The sequence below is a fragment of the Lissotriton helveticus genome, chromosome 12 (genome assembly GCF_964261635.1).
Source record: "Lissotriton helveticus chromosome 12, aLisHel1.1, whole genome shotgun sequence".
NCBI lineage: Eukaryota > Metazoa > Chordata > Amphibia > Caudata > Salamandridae > Lissotriton > Lissotriton helveticus.
Genome location: NC_136073.1, coordinates 369,776,367 through 369,792,319, shown reverse-complemented (window position 1 = coordinate 369,792,319; position 15,953 = coordinate 369,776,367). Strand labels below are relative to the sequence as shown.

Sequence of the window (15,953 nt, the reverse complement as noted above, 5' to 3'; positions counted from 1 at the left end):
GCATTGGCATAGCCAATAGGTCATGCCTTTGGGACCTTATAGGTTATTAGCCACAGCTATTGGCTTTGCCAAAGTCATGTTATGTTGTAGAGCAGTGCGGCTGCTGTGCAGCATGTTGAAAAGTTACACAATAAAAAGGTACTATAAGAGAATTAACAAAAGAAATGCCTTCTAGTTTTTTTGCCCTTGCAACACTGGTGTCTTCTTCCTGCCTGTTCTAATGCTTGTTATAGTTTTTAGGTCTCGCTAGAGCCAGCGCATGCGCTGTCTACGCGAGACATTTAGTAGCTGGCTTTTGAAAGTGCTACCAAAAGGCTGTTGCCTGCCACCAGCGTGTGGTTGCGCCGCCATCTGTCTTTCCTCCATCGTCACGGGTCATTAAAACGCGGTGCTCTCACTTTCGCCGCAGCGCTCTCACTTTCGCCGCAGCGAGGCTCGCGCGTGCACCACTTTTGAGGCCCGGCTTGTTTTGTATAATATATGTATATTTTTCAGAGTTTAGTGGGGTGTGCTGGGAAGCTCTTTCTTCAGTGTCATTGTGTGCAAGAGGGCTTTCAAGTCAATGCAGTAGGCGATCCAGTACGGATCTTTGCTTAGCAGGCTGAGGTTTGTAGCCTTTTTTTAGCTTATTATAAACCAGGACCACAATTCCCAGAGAGCAAAGCAAAAACCGTGACTGAATGCATTGCTTATGCATGCATTTGGGAAATGTCAGCGGTCTTCTGCTGGCATTGTAGTCCTTCGACATCTATTGGCCGTGGCAGATTAGTTCTAACTGTGGCCGACGTATTTTGGGGTTTTGAAACTATCCTTACCCTAGAATGTAAGGACCGTGACGAGGAAGATTATGATCCGGAATGTGTGGTTCTGGAAATCTGGACCCTGTTGTTATCCCGATATCGAGGTCCAATACCCGTGTAACAAAATATCAACGTACCATGACGAATTTGGTGTCAACAGACCGATAATGATTAGGACATCATTCCTATGCATTTGCATCATAATCGAAGGTTGCTAACACCCCTAAATCATAGTTTCCGTCCCGACCCTTTAGACTCCATTTTGTAAACGACATCCATCTTACGTCTTGCCCTCATGATAAGTCAATTAAAGGTCGAGCTTGATCTAAAAGGACACGTCCACCTTCCCTGACTTCCCCCTGACCTGTCCCAACTGACTCCATTGCCTTTAGCCAAACCTGTTTGGGCAGCTGCTCGCCCAGTGGCCCAAAACGATAACATCGATGCATAACATTCCCCAACCTATTCACTACATACAGACCATGCTTTCTACAAACATACACCTGTCCACGTTCCCTGTTTTATGGCCAGTTTTATGACTAGGAGGTGCCTTTCTTTATTGGTGTTTCATCGATATCTGATGGGAGTTCCGGGCCTAACCGGGTAATCTATCAGGAACGGGACATCTAAAATGTGGGCTTGCTTACATGACTTCGCTCTTTGTATTATTGTAGAAATATGTGTATAGCCATATCATAAACTCAAGAATTCTTGCTCGCAGCCATTATTTTTGTATGTAAGGAGAAGGCTGGTTCTGTAAAAACGAACAGTCTCCCGAGAATATACTCCCCGTGTGGTGTACTTCTGGGACACGTGTTACTTGGTAGCTGCCAATAAAACTTGATCTCTGACTGTGACTAGAAGACTCCGTGTTTCTGTGGTCCGGAACAAGGGAGAACTCAGAGGTCTTCGGGTGTTATCCCCTGGCACCAACGGGTTCCCAAAAACCCGTTACCTCAGTTGGCGCCCAACTCGGGGCGGTATCAAGCGGCAACGGTCCAAGCCAGATGTTCGTGAGGAGCTTCGTGTGAAAATTCCGGAGGACGGCCAGCCACTTCAGCGACCCCTGTATGTCGACGTGGTTCCGAAGGTCTTTGCTGCGAGGTTCCCCGCGTCCCGAAGGCTACGAAGGACTGCTGCCCTGACTATCGCCTTGTTTTGGACCCAGTGATCCTTGGTAGAGCGAAACGATAGACGAGTCTTCTAGCGACGTCACAGATCTTCAAATACTTCCGTTAAGTATGAGTGGAGCGTCTCCCAGTCCTTAGTTTGTCCTTAGTTTTTGGTATCCTTGAGATACGCTTTGATTTGGTACTTGCAAGCCCCAAAGCCGAAGGACTCGTGTTTTCACGAGAAAATATCGTAACAGATAATCCTTTGAAGTTTGAAGCTAGACTAGTGAGCGAAGATGCCTGGTTTTAGCAGACTTGGAAACTTGTTTTGTCTTGGTTGTAGTAAGGACTCCCGATTAGAGGATTCTTGTCCGGTTCCTCCAATTGAAACTCCAACGTATGAGCTCTATGTAAAGCATGGCGTAGGTCCTATCGCATATAATGAAGTATGGATAAAATACACCCGCAAGGATGGGGTTTTAAAATGGCCCCAATATGGTAGTTTTGACTCAGAAATTTTAGATAATTTAGAGGTCAAATTGTTCAAGAAGAAAGCCCGGCCGGCGATGTTTGACTCTTTCCGTTTATGGCGTAAAGAGGCCAAACAAAAGGAAATTAAATTAGAAAAGAAAAATAAGAGAGAAAGAGGTATTTCGGTAATGCAAGCCGCGATAAAATTTAAAGACAACGAAGAAGATCAAATGAGTGAGCAGTTGCACAGGCAACGTAAAATGGCAATAGATAAATGCTATCCTGTTTTACCATCTCTTCAGCAAGAGACAGTAAAGGAGCGCGAAAAAGATCCATTAATGGCGCATTTGCTAAGTTCGCCACCACCCTATGCGCAAAATGCCACAGCACCTCCGCAACCTTTAGTTGCACCTCTGGTAGCTGTTATGCCGGCTCCTTTACAACACTCACCAGCCGCTCTTCAGCTGGCTTCTATTTCTCTGGTGCAGCCTCCTCAAGGCTCACCGATCACATCTACTTGTCCTCCTGTTTCTCCTACAACTTCGCCTAGCGCACCTTCTATTACTTCTGATACTCGTTCTACGAATGCTTCTGTTTCTGCTTTGCGTGACTCTGTTCTGCCACCAGTTATTCCTCCCCTTTCACCTTCTGTCTGGCATAAAATGGCCAGCATTGTTACTAACATTCCTTCACTACTGTTTCGGTCGCCTAAAACGACCCTTAATACGGGACAAAGACAATTACGAAGCCAAATGCCTGATTATCAGGAGAGGGAATCATTGAATAAGTTAGCACGGAATTGGGCTATGGATACAGCGAGATATGATGTAGAGTCTGTCATGAACGTCTTCCGTCAATGGGATGAACCAACGCAAAGATACGTTTTTAAACAGATGTGTGTTTTTCTGTGTGAGGATTTGGAAGATAATGGTCAAGAAAGCAACACTCGAGAATTGTGTAACGTACGATTTAAATTTGGGGAAGGTATGATCCTAGGTCCCGATGTCGAAAAAGCAGTTGAGATATTATTATCGTATCGAAGTACGGGTGGTAATTCTGGGTCATCATCTGAATGTGGTACATCCAGTAGGAAAAGAGCGAGACAGTACCCCATGAGAGAGGTTCCTCCGGTTTGCAGGGAAGGTGATGCGAATGCAAATCCACCAATTCTGCCTCATTTCCAGCGTGTATGGGTACATGTCCCCTGGAAAAGATCAGAGGTTTTAGCACTCAAGCAGACACTACCTGATCCTCGTAAAAACCCGAGTGGGTATTATAAGGAGTTATCGCAAACTGCAAGCTCATGTATAATGAATTTAGCGGATATAGACATGCTGTTTGGGAACGTTGTTCCACACCCTTTATGGAGTAAAATTCGTCATACGAACCATGACCAGGAACTAGGTGACTCATGGGCAAACATTACCGCTACAGATGCTAGACAAATTGGTGGTTTTAAACCTGAGCCGTTAATAGCTGAACTTCCCGGTAGGATTATCGCGTACATGAAAACAATAATGCCTGAAGTACGCGTAAACTGGGATAAGCTATCTGCGTGTAAGCAGAAGAAAGATGAGAATGTGTCCGACTTTTTCACGAGATTTGAGGAGACTTTCACCGATCATAGTGGTCAAGATATGGCTACAGAGGGTGGTCAAAGATTGTTTGTAGACAAATTCGTACATAACTTACTTCCTGAACTATGTAATAAACTAAAAGATTCAGAGAGTGCTTGGGCTGTCTCTACGTCAGCGCAGATTTTAGCCACAGCCCAGTACTATGAAAATAGGCGCAAAGAGGAGCTAGATAAGGCAGACAAAAAGACGAAAGATTTAAAAACTAAAGTTCTTCTCCAGCAGGCCTATCCGCCTCGTATGGCTAGTCAGCCCAATTATCAGCAACAACAGCAGTATTCGAGAAACACGCAAGGAAACGAGTTTTCCCATCAACGTCTTCCGTATGGCCCGAATCAATGTGCGTATTGCAAGGAAGAGGGTCACTTCAAAAGTAATTGTCCGGCTCTTGCGCGACGGTTAAACGGTGTTTCGGGTGTAAGGGGAAGAGGTGTTCAACATGCCCCTAGAGGTAGGGGTCGTGGAAATTTCTCCCAGAACACAGTTTCTTTTCCGCCTCAGAATTCCATGAACAGCTTTGACCAACAGAATAATGCATTGTCTAGGTCAGCTCAGTACTATACTGACGACTATTACACCGAACACGATACGGAGGGTAACGATTGCTAGGACAGCCATGGACAAAGAGAGGGAGTCGTTTCAGTTCCAGTAGATCAGAATGGACCTTATGTCGAGGTAATTGCCTCAGGAGTGTCAGAGCCATTTCTGCTGGATACTGGTGCTACAAAAAGTTCTATTATGCACTCGAAACTTCCTGGCGCACCTTTGTCTGGCGAAATGAATGTCTCAGTAGGTTTCTCTGGCGCCCCTGTTAGAAACCCGATCTCTAGTCCTATATCACTTTCTGTTGGCCCATGCGAATTAGAAGCACCCCTCATTTTGACAACAGGTTGCGGTGAAAATTTGTTAGGTTTGGATTTACTAAAGAGGTTGTATGCGACTCTATACTGTTCCCCCTTGGGAATACAACTTACTTTAGGTAAGAAAATCATTTCTCCGATGTATTTGTCAAAGGAAGATATTCCAGCTGAATTGTCATCACTCCCTGATATACTTTGGGCTAATGGTTCTAATGATGTCGGTCGTTTGGAGATAGCACCGTATGTCATAACTTTGAAAGCCAACGTTAGGTTGCCACGTATTCCTCAATACAAAATATCTAGCGAATGCGAAAAGGCGTTGTTGACGATCATTTATGATCTGATCGATAAAGATGTTATCGAGGAAACAACAGGAAATGTTTGTAACAGTCCAGTTTTGCCCGTCTTAAAACGCACTGATCCTTCACAACCGCCTGTATACAGATTCGTGAGTGACCTCAGAGAAGTGAATAAGGTAGTTATCCCACAGTTTCCCGTTGTCCCCGACATTACTGCATTATTGACCATGGTTCCAGCTTCAGCAGCTTGGTTCTCGGTGATTGACCTGAAGAACGCTTTCTTCAGCATCCCGATTGCTGAGGAGAGTAGAGACCTTTTCGGCTTCAATTTAGGAGGACGAAGCTTCCGCTTCAAGTGCGCTCCTCAAGGCTACTGCGAAAGCCCATCAATATTCAGCCAGGCCCTGAAAACACAACTGGACACTATTGTTCTGCCAGATGGGTCAACTCTGATTCAGTATGTAGACGATCTGCTGATCGCTGGAGACACTGAAGAAATTGCCACATTGTCATTATTGCGTCACTTATGTGACATGAAGCACAAAGTCTCTCTTTCCAAACTACAATTTTGCCGACAAGAAGTAACCTACTTACGTCACATCTTGTCGAAGGAGGGAAGGAGACTGACACCAGAAAGAATACAGGCAATTGCAGATCTGAGTGCCCCAAGGACACAGAGAGAGGTTCGAGCCTTCTTGGGCATTACATCGTACTGTAGACAATGGATACCGAATTTCTCACTACTAGTTAAACCCTTGCTGGCACTACTCTGCAAAGACACACCCAATCCTATGCCCTGGTCTGAAGATTGTCAGACGAGTTTCCACGAGTTGCGTGATGCATTGTGTTCGGCTCCTGTGTTGGGAAACCCCAACTACAGTAAGCCTTTCACATTATACGTCCATGAGAAGAAAGGTTGTGCATTATCAGTCCTAACACAACACTTTGGGGACAAACAGCGCCCATGCGCGTATTTTTCGGCAACTCTAGACCCTGTGGCTAAAGCCCTACCAAGTTGTCTGAGGGCTACCGCCGCAGCAGCGGTCTGCATTCGACAGTCTGCTGGATTAGTCATGAATAATACTCTGATCGTTATGGTTCCGCATGCAGTAGACATTTTGCTAAACAGGACAAAGACACAACATCTCACTAGCGCTCGACTATCCAGTTACGAACTTACACTGTTAGCAAGTCACATCCACATAAAGAGGTGTGATACACTCAACCCCGCTACGCTACTACCCATCCCGACAGAAACAGACAAAATTGATAAACATGACTGCTGCTTTAGGACAGAAGAAGAGACAAAAGGGAGAGTAGACTTACAGGACACTCCCCTTCCCGAATGCAATGATACTTTATGGGTTGATGGTTCATGTTTCAAATTGCCGAATGGTGATACGACTACAGCATATGCCGTAACTACATTACACAACATTATAGAGACCGCGCGCATTTCCCACAATTCTGCACAAGCTGCAGAGCGGATTGCGCTTACTAGAGCATGTGTGTTGGCGAAAGGAAAGCGAGTGAATGTGTACACTGACAGCCAATACGCCTTTGGTGTGGCTAACAGTTTTGGGAGATTGTGGCGTGAACGTGGGTTCCTTACGTCACATGGTGCAAAGATACAACATGGTCAGCTAGTTAATAAACTCCTTGAGTCACTGGCCTTGCCACTACAAGTTGCCATCATGAAATGCAGTGCACACAAAAAGATTCAGGATGATGTTGGCCGCGGGAATGCATTTGCAGACGAGGTTGCGAAAGAGACTGCAAGGAACACGATGAGTCGGATGTATGTTGTAGGTCCCGCTAGATGGGTTACTGATGTGGGAATGTGTGAGGACACCATTGAAAGCGTGAAATCTATACAAGCCGAGGCGACTGAGAAAGAGGTGAATGAATGGAGAGAAAGTACAGGTAGATTAGATTCGAATGGTTGTTGGGTCGAATTGTCGGAACACCAGCGATGGCTATTACCTAACGCATATGTACTTGCAGTAGTAACAATGGCTCATGGAATTGCACACATCAGTTCGAGAGGAATATGTAAACTATTGGCCCCAGTATGGCAGAGTAGTAATATCCCAAAATATGCAGAGAATGTGGTCAGAAACTGTATGGTATGTTTAAAGTACAATCCCGGTAGGGGAACCCCAACTCCAGCTGGTCATTTTGCGCCTCCAACGTATCCGTTCGAGGTTCTGCAGCTCGATTTCATCCACATGGAGAGGTGCAACAATCTGAAATATGTGCTCGTTGTTGTTTGCGCCTTTTCAAGGTGGGTGGAAGCGTACCCCCTTAAGGACAATACCGCCTTGTCAACTGCCAAAGCCCTTGTCAAAGAGTTCTTCCCGAGGTTTGGTATGCCTAGAATTGTCTGGAGTGATAATGGAAGTGAATTTGTAGGACGCGTGATGAAGAGAGTGTGCGAGTGTCTAGGCATATACCAGAAGTTCCACGCTGCAAATCACCCCCAATCAGCTGGATTAGTAGAGTGCTACAATGGCACATTAAAGCTGAAATTAGCCAAGATCCAAGCCAGTACAGGTCTTAAATGGCCTGACGCCCTGCCTCTAGCACTCCTGTCGACCAGAATGACTGTCCATTCCAGATTAGGACTTAGCCCCCATGAGATAGTGTTTGGCCGCCCAGCCAACGTCTGGGGCGTGCCAAGACCAAAGAAACTCAGTGAAATAGAACACCCCGTACTGCTTTACTACTTGTGCGAATTGACAACTAAATTGCGTGTTTTACACCAACAGGTTCACAGTTCCTCTCCGCCAGCCTCTGACGATCCAGGTCACACCATCGTACCCGGCACGTGGGTTTTGGTGCGGAACTTCCAGCGCACCAACAACGAACAACCGAGGTGGACCGGACCGCACCTGGTACTTCTTTCCACGAGATCTGCCGTTCGGGTGGAAGGCAAAAAGAACTGGGTACATGGGACCCATTGTAAACGGGTCCCTCTGCCCCTTCCATACGACCGGTGGGTCAACGAAGGACTTGCCGACTCAGAGACAGAATCCGTACCTCGCTTCATCCCTTTCAGCGATGCACGTTTGAAAGAGACTGGTTCCGAAAAGGAAAGTGATCATATTTTGCAAGGACTTGTGCCACCGTCTATGCAGTTAGACACTACCGAACCTGAGACATTGTTTGAAGACCACACCGTACCTGGGAAACGACGGTACAACCTAAGATCTAGCCCAAGAGACTAATAAATTTTTTTTTTTAAAAAGCAAACTAATGTGATTACTTTTCCCCTACGAACTATTTTTGATTTTTCAGCTCTCTCACTCTCAGGAAACTTGCTCATTTTTGATTTTCGAACCGCCATCCGGTTCCGCTGCTAGGGTCGCGGTTGAAGTCTGGGGAGTGCAACTGGGGAAGTTTTAGGTCAACGGTTCTGGTTGGTCCGAGGGAGTTACCCTGGACTGAACGGAGCGCACTCCCTGGCAGAATCAACCTACCACCGCGGGCAGCAAGTAGAGGATGGAGTTTCCAAGGGTAGAGAGACCTGCCAAACTTACGAACCTTGAAAGACAATTGTGTACGATACTGTCCAGAAGAAGATTTTTAATAATATGTGTTTTAATGCTGTGTAGCATAGTGATGTTCTTGACTGGTTATGCTCTATTCGTATTTCAAGTTTCCTTGTTCTCGAATGACACTCGACCAACGCCTCCTCCCACTCTCTCCCCGCACTCCTTTCACCCTCTACCCGAACACGAGTCTGCCAGAAGACTCGAATTCGTAAACAACTCATTCATTCAACTCCTACACCAACACCAATCCATATTGAACACATCAAACTGTTGGATATGCGGACTCATGCCACACACGACTGATAAGGGTATCCCATACTTCGTCCTGCCATTCAGTTATCATGGTTCTCTGTGGGCTTTCCAGACCACGTTCTTATTCGCCCTAGAACCATACCTGACCCGTTCCACTGAGAGCGATTCCAGCAACAAGGCACTAATAGCAGGGATAAGAAATATGAGTAGGGATATCGACACCTATCTAACGATTCCCAAAGATGAACTCACTCCGTATGCCCGTTGGAACGTAACTAGATATGGGGTTTACCTGAGTAAGAGCCAGACAGCGAAGAAATCCCGCCCAGTTTGGATAGTACCCCACCGAGGTCACTTATGTTTACAAGGTATCGGTAGGGATCCCAAAGCACAATTAGGAAAGAGCATATGCACGGAAACATATGTGTTCGCTTCCCGAACCTCCCCTATACTCCTAGCAGCCAAAGGCACGTATTTCGTCTGCCACGACCAAGCCTACACATGGTTGCCTCCTGACTTCTCAGATACATGTTTTATTTCATTTCTGCTGCCTCCCACCTACACGGCCAGAGCAGATTACCATCGGACAAGGACAGCTAGGGGTGTCGTGAGTAAAGACGACACCGCAAGTCAGGAATTCGCTGACTTTGCAAAGGGTTTTCTGCCATTTTGGGGGCCTATGGTGAACAGCAGGAATATTCGTCAATTAGCAAGGATAGTTGAATCCGCCGTGATTGAAACGGCCGGAGCCCTTGGCAACTTGACAACCGAGCTTCAGTCGGATCGACTTATGACCCTTCAGAACCGAGTTGCCCTAGATATCATACTCGCCGATCGTGGTGGTGTGTGTAGAGTGATCCAATCCAGTTGTTGCATTTTCATCCCTGATAACGCACCGACAGTGTACCAGGCCATCTCTAAACTACACGAAATATCTGGTTCCCTTCACGTGGAAAAAGGAGATTGGTCCTTGCTAGGGTGGTTCTGGGGCCTGATCACTGCCTGGGGATGGAAAACACTGATCTTCATTGGGATGATCTTAGCACTTCTGTTTATGTTCTGCCTGTGTGTACAGTGCGCTCCTGCACTCTGTGGCCTCTGTGCTACTTCATGTGTACGGAAGCCTGTGTTAAAGAACGGACTGAGCAACAGAATGATGCTACAGCATCATCTCCACGAATTCCTTCATACAGATTTAGACTCAGATTAACATGAGTTATTGCCTTACATAAGGGCAAAAGGAGGGTCTGTGGTTCTGGAAATCTGGACCCTGTTGTTATCCCGATATCGAGGTCCAATACCCGTGTCACAAAATATCAACGTACCATGACGAATTTGGTGTCAACAGACCGATAATGATTAGGACATCATTCCTATGCATTTGCATCATAATCGAAGGTTGCTAACACCCCTAAATCATAGTTTCCGTCCCGACCCTTTAGACTCCATTTTGTAAACGACATCCATCTTACGTCTTGCCCTCATGATAAGTCAATTAAAGGTCGAGCTTGATCTAAAAGGACACGTCCACCTTCCCTGACTTCCCCCTGACCTGTCCCAACTGACTCCATTGCCTTTAGCCAAACCTGTTTGGGCAGCTCCTCGCCCAGTGGCCCAAAACGATAACATCGATGCATAACATTCCCCAACCTATTCACTACATACAGACCATGCTTTCTACAAACATACACCTGTCCACGTTCCCTGTTTTATGGCCAGTTTTATGACTAGGAGGTGCCTTTCTTTATTGGTGTTTCATCGATATCTGATGGGAGTTCCGGGCCTAACCGGGTAATCTATCACGAACTGGACATCTAAAATGTGGGCTTGCTTACATGACTTCGCTCTTTGTATTATTGTAGAAATATGTGTATAGCCATATCATAAACTCAAGAATTCTTGCTCGCAGCCATTATTTTTGTATATAAGGAGAAGGCTGGTTCTGTAAAAACGGAAAGTCTCCCGAGAATATACTCCCCGTGTGGTGTACTTCTGGGACATGTGTTACTTGGTAGCTGCCAATAAAACTTGATCTCTGACTGTGACTAGAAGACTCCGTGTTTCTGTGGTCCGGAACAAGGGAGAACTCAGAGGTCTTCGGGTGTTATCCCCTGGCACCAACGGGTTCCTAAAAACTCGTTACCTCAAATGATTAAGATAACCGGTAAGTTATCGCGCAAATTCCACCCTCTATTGATTCGACTCCACTCCACCCTCCCTGAGCCCCAACGCCCAAATAATATGTTTTTCTTTTCAGTATCTGCATTCTAAACAATAAACATGCCCATCACATACTTTGCGTGACACGTGTGGTGTCAGTAAAATTAGCTGGAACAGGCAGTGTATATACTCTATTATTTATTTTCTTTTTATTTCTTGAAACTTTGTAAAGTGGAGCCTTTCTCTAGCTAGATCCTTAAAAGTTTTTGGGGATTAAACTTTGAAATCATTTTAATATGCAACCACTAGATGGCGGCGTGTCACCAAAGAGCACATTCTGGCTGCCTGCATCACCAGGCTCGTGCACAGCCCACTTCGCTCGCAATCATTGCTCCCGAGTGTAAAATCTGTCAGATACACAGTACACAAATCAGGGTCGGACTGGGGCAGCAAAAAGCCCCGGGTGCCAAAATGAAAGCAGCCCATATTAGCAAAATAGAGAGCTCAAAAGAGGCACATGTTTAGTTTTAAACTCGTGCACGCAGTAAGTGGGTATCGAAGACTGCATGGATGTATGCTTGCTGCAGGCAATGCTTGTTTAATATCAGGGAAATAAATCAACAAAAAAATACGGCCCAACAGACGATGAAACAGGCAAAACCTGACCTCTTGGCCAGCACAGCTTTTTTGCTGTATAGGGCAGCCCAGCCCTGCTTTGCAAGTGTTGCCATGTACATGCATTTATATGGCTCTCAGTAACTCTGACCATGCTTTGTTTTTGTTTGTTGGATAATTTGGGAATGCAGTGAATGTGATCACAAGCCCTTAACTGAGACACAGCTGACCTTTCTAAAATGCAGCATCTCAGAAGGACCCAGTGCTTTCAATGGGAACAAGCATTGGCATAGCCAATAGTTCTCGCCTTTGGGACCTTATAAGTGTTTAGCTATGCAACACAACATTTGATGTTGTTGCACCCAGGATATTGTGCTGGATAACTAAACACTTATAAAGGTCCCAAAGGTGAGACCTATTGGCTATGCCAATGCTTCTTTTGTCTGTTATTGGGAGGGGCCATAAACGGGAGGATGTAGGATGGGAAATAATACCTGAATTACAAAATGAACAGTGGATAGACACAAGGGGGAGAATTAACGGATGCCAGATTCTGAGGGCAGACTAAGATGGTGCTGAGTGAAGCTGTGCTGATGCCAAGGTAGTGCTGTACTAGTGGCAGTGCTGTGCTGATGCGGAGATGCTACTCAGTTGATTCCATGGTGTTAAGTAATGCTGAAGGGCTGCTATGTCATATTGAAGTGGTGGTACTGCGCTGGTGCTCAGGTGATGCTGAGTTGGTGCTGTGCTGAGGTGATGCTGCGGTGGTGCGGTGGTGCCGGGCTGATGCTGAAGTGGTGCTGCATTGGTGCGGAGTTGCTGCTAAGGTATGGCTGCACTAGTGCGGAGGTGGGCGGTGATGGTGCATTGATGCAGAGGTGGTGCTGTGCTGGTGCTAAGATGGTGCTGTGCTGATGTTGAGGTGGTACTGCACTGATGCTGAGGAAGTGTTGTGGTGGTGGTGAGGAAGTGTTGTGGTGGTGGTGAGGAAGTGCTGAGTTGGTGCTGCAGTGGTGGTGTTGCACTGATGAGGAGATGGTGCGGTGCGGATACTGAGGTGGTGCTGCACTGATGCCGAGTGATAATGAGGTAGTGGTGTGTTTGTGAGGAGGTGGTGCTCAGGTGGTGTGATTGATACTGAGGTGGTTTGGGTGCTGCTTTGGTGGTGCTGTGTTAGTGCTGAGCCAATGCTGCACTGGTGCTGAGGTGATGCTGCACTGGTTCTTAGGTGATGCTGAGGTGGGGGTGGTGCTAGTGCCGGAGTGGGGCTGTGCTGGTGCTGTGCTGGTGGTGCACTGATGCAGAGGTGGTGCTCTGCTGATGTGGTGGTGTTGAGTGATGTCGAGTAGATGCTGTGCTGGTGCTGAGGTGGCGCTGAGTGATGCTGTGGTGTTGCTGCGCTGATCTGAGGTGGTGATGCTACACTGATGCTATGATAGAGCTGTGCTGGGGGGGGAGGTGGCGCTGAACTGTCTATTTGGAGGATATATTTAGTAACCTCAAGTTACATGCAGAGTTTGGAGAGTACAAAGAGGCATACCTTGATATCGGCTTTATTTCACCAACATTCGAAACCTAAAAGAAAGCATCACAGGTGAAAGCGTGCAGCTTAAAGTTGCTTCCATTTTCGTAAAACGGAGCAATAACAGCATGTTTACCTATTTAATCACATCCAAATAATCACGCTGACAAAAGCACAATGTAAATAGGTTGATCCTACAGTCGGCTGTCTTCTAAAACTACACTTCAAACCTTAAATAATAAACTTACTTAATGGGACATTTGAGCTAGTGAAACCAAAAATGTTGTATGTTGTGGGATGGAAAACATAGCCTCTGGCTAAAAAAAAAAAAGAGTCAGTGAAACCAAAGACAGTGGAAAACAAGATTTTTGAGTTGCCATTCAGTGAGTATATTACCTGGCGAAAAATAATCCCAGTATCTGTGCAGTATCTTTGGGTCTCTTCCCCTCCTTGCAGCACAACAATGGAATTCTTCTGGACATCTTTGTTCGCTCTCAGTCTTGCTAGAAGCCGGTTTCTGTTTAGTGCAAAGAGCGCAACTGGAACCTTATGGGTTTCATTCCCCAGCCAAAAGTATGGTCTACAAGGAGAAAAGGAATAAAAACAAAATACAATCACGCTGCCATATATATAATGACTTCTGTCATGTCCAGGTGCTCTTTACACTGACAGTCGATTTCAAAATCAAAACTTGGCTACAACCTTCATGCGGAAGCTGAATATCTGGGTAATTTTTTTACCAGAGCTATTATCTTAGCAGTGCTGTAACACAGGTCACTGGAGCCACTGTGGTGCAAAAGTCCCCAACTTCTTTTAGTGCATATGTGTAATTTCGGAGTCCATCTTGACCTTGATGGTTGAGCCTTCTCCATACAGGCCTAATCACTATCATCACCCTTGCCAGCCTTTCATCACCACAGCTGCCTGCGTTAAATATCCTGACCTAAAGGTGTGTCCTTACCATAGAGGGAGAATACCAAGGTAGTAGCAGATATCAAGTGCATTGCAGGTACTGCTTATACAATGTCCATGTCCCAGATACATGCTACACATGTTTTGTATTACCGCATGATAATCGGGGCATTTCAGGGGAGCCATCCACCATGCCTCCAATTACGTACCATCCTATATGTCCACTAGGAAACGGTTGGGACGCACTCCTTGATGCACATAATCTATGTCAGACATTCCTCAATTTTTGTCAGAAATTCCAGTCTCTGTAATGATTCAGTATACAAAGACTGTCACTTGACTACTTAGTTAGCAGAGAAACTTCACTCAGGTCGCCGACACAGACTCAGAGGAGCACAGCACCAGATTCCATCTCAATCGAGGAAGACTCCAGCAAGACTTCCTGAGGCTGTGAGAAGCGTTCCTTTCTGGATCCACAAACTGGTGCCAGGGTTGTATTCTCTTGAAGACACAATTTCGTAGCTCTTGGCTTTGTGCTTGAAATAGCGGACAAGCTATTCTAAACAGATAACAAACTCTGTGGTCCAGGTATTCGCACCACCGCCAAAACTCAGGGTTATTATTTATTCACTGGTAGAACTAGCATAGTGCTTAGAGATAGCACAGTGAGGGTGTATAGGCTATACATTGTGATTATACAATGTATTCCTGGTTATTGAAAAGCTTAGCTGCTTCTTATTATCTTATGTGATGTTACCAATATTATGTGCACTAGATCCAGGCATTCTAAAATAAATATTTTGAAATAAATATGTTGGAATACATATTCCATTGCTAGTGATCTTAAGTGTGTAAATCATTAATGAAAGATCGTTTTGACGACAACCGTTCCCGGCAGGGCCGAACTGGGAACCAAAACCGGCCCTGGCAAAGTGCTCGGCCGGCCCCCCCTCCCCTCCTCCGGGGGTTGGGGATGCCACGAGCTCTTTGCCGGGGCCGGTTTTCGGCCGATTTTGTTACAGGGACGATTTTGCAGCTATGCTGCAAAAACGGCCCTGTAGCAAAATCGGTCCCCAGGGGCCCAAAACCGGCCCCCACCCGTGCGGCGCACCGGGGGATTGCCCGGTGCTCGCTATGGCCAGTCCGGGCCTGGTTCCCGGTTGGTAACCCAAAAGCACTGACATCACTTCATTTATGTATGTACTGGGTGGGGTTCTGTGGGGGCACGATAACCTGTTTTTCATATTCAGCGCTGGTCCACTGAACTAAGTTCACTCGAGTCACCCATGGGTGTGAAAGCAAACCTTGTAGAGATGAGTCAGAGACTCAGCTTACGAGACACTACTTGTGGCCAAAGGGACTGTGTGCTGAGCACCCATGCACGTGAGCAGTACAACTAGTAGGGGATAACTTAGGAGATGTACAGAGCTGGGTAGATTCACGTGTGGCCGGCTGCTGGTTGGTGGAGGAAGTTGGCCCCCCCATTTGATATGGAGGAGAAAGGAGAAAGGGACCTCTGTGCTTGCGAGGTGAAGCTGAGACTAGATCAGGGTGAGGACCTGGATGCAGATATAACGAATCAGGAGGTTAAGTGTGCAGTGAAGAGTGTTGTTAGCCCAGGATATGGAGGGAGCCATGGTCTCACCGTAAATTGTTCTTTTTGTTTTGCAGAGAGGTTAACCTGCCTCCCTGCCCACCAAGCATGAATTGTAGCGAGAGTAGAGAAATGCAGAACTTCATGGAAAGCAACGTTATGAGCAAC

At 46.2% G+C, this 15,953-nt stretch overlaps 1 protein-coding gene across 1 annotated transcript in view; it reads right to left on the bottom strand.

Moving 5' to 3' along the window:
- PEPD (peptidase D) overlaps positions 1–15,953 on the bottom strand; it is a 166,078-nt gene that overhangs the window by 116,948 nt on the left and 33,177 nt on the right. The window contains exon 2 of the mRNA XM_078670283.1: positions 13,676–13,859. Within this exon, the coding sequence (XP_078526409.1) occupies positions 13,676–13,859 (184 nt within the window). The remainder of the gene's footprint in view (positions 1–13,675; positions 13,860–15,953) is intronic.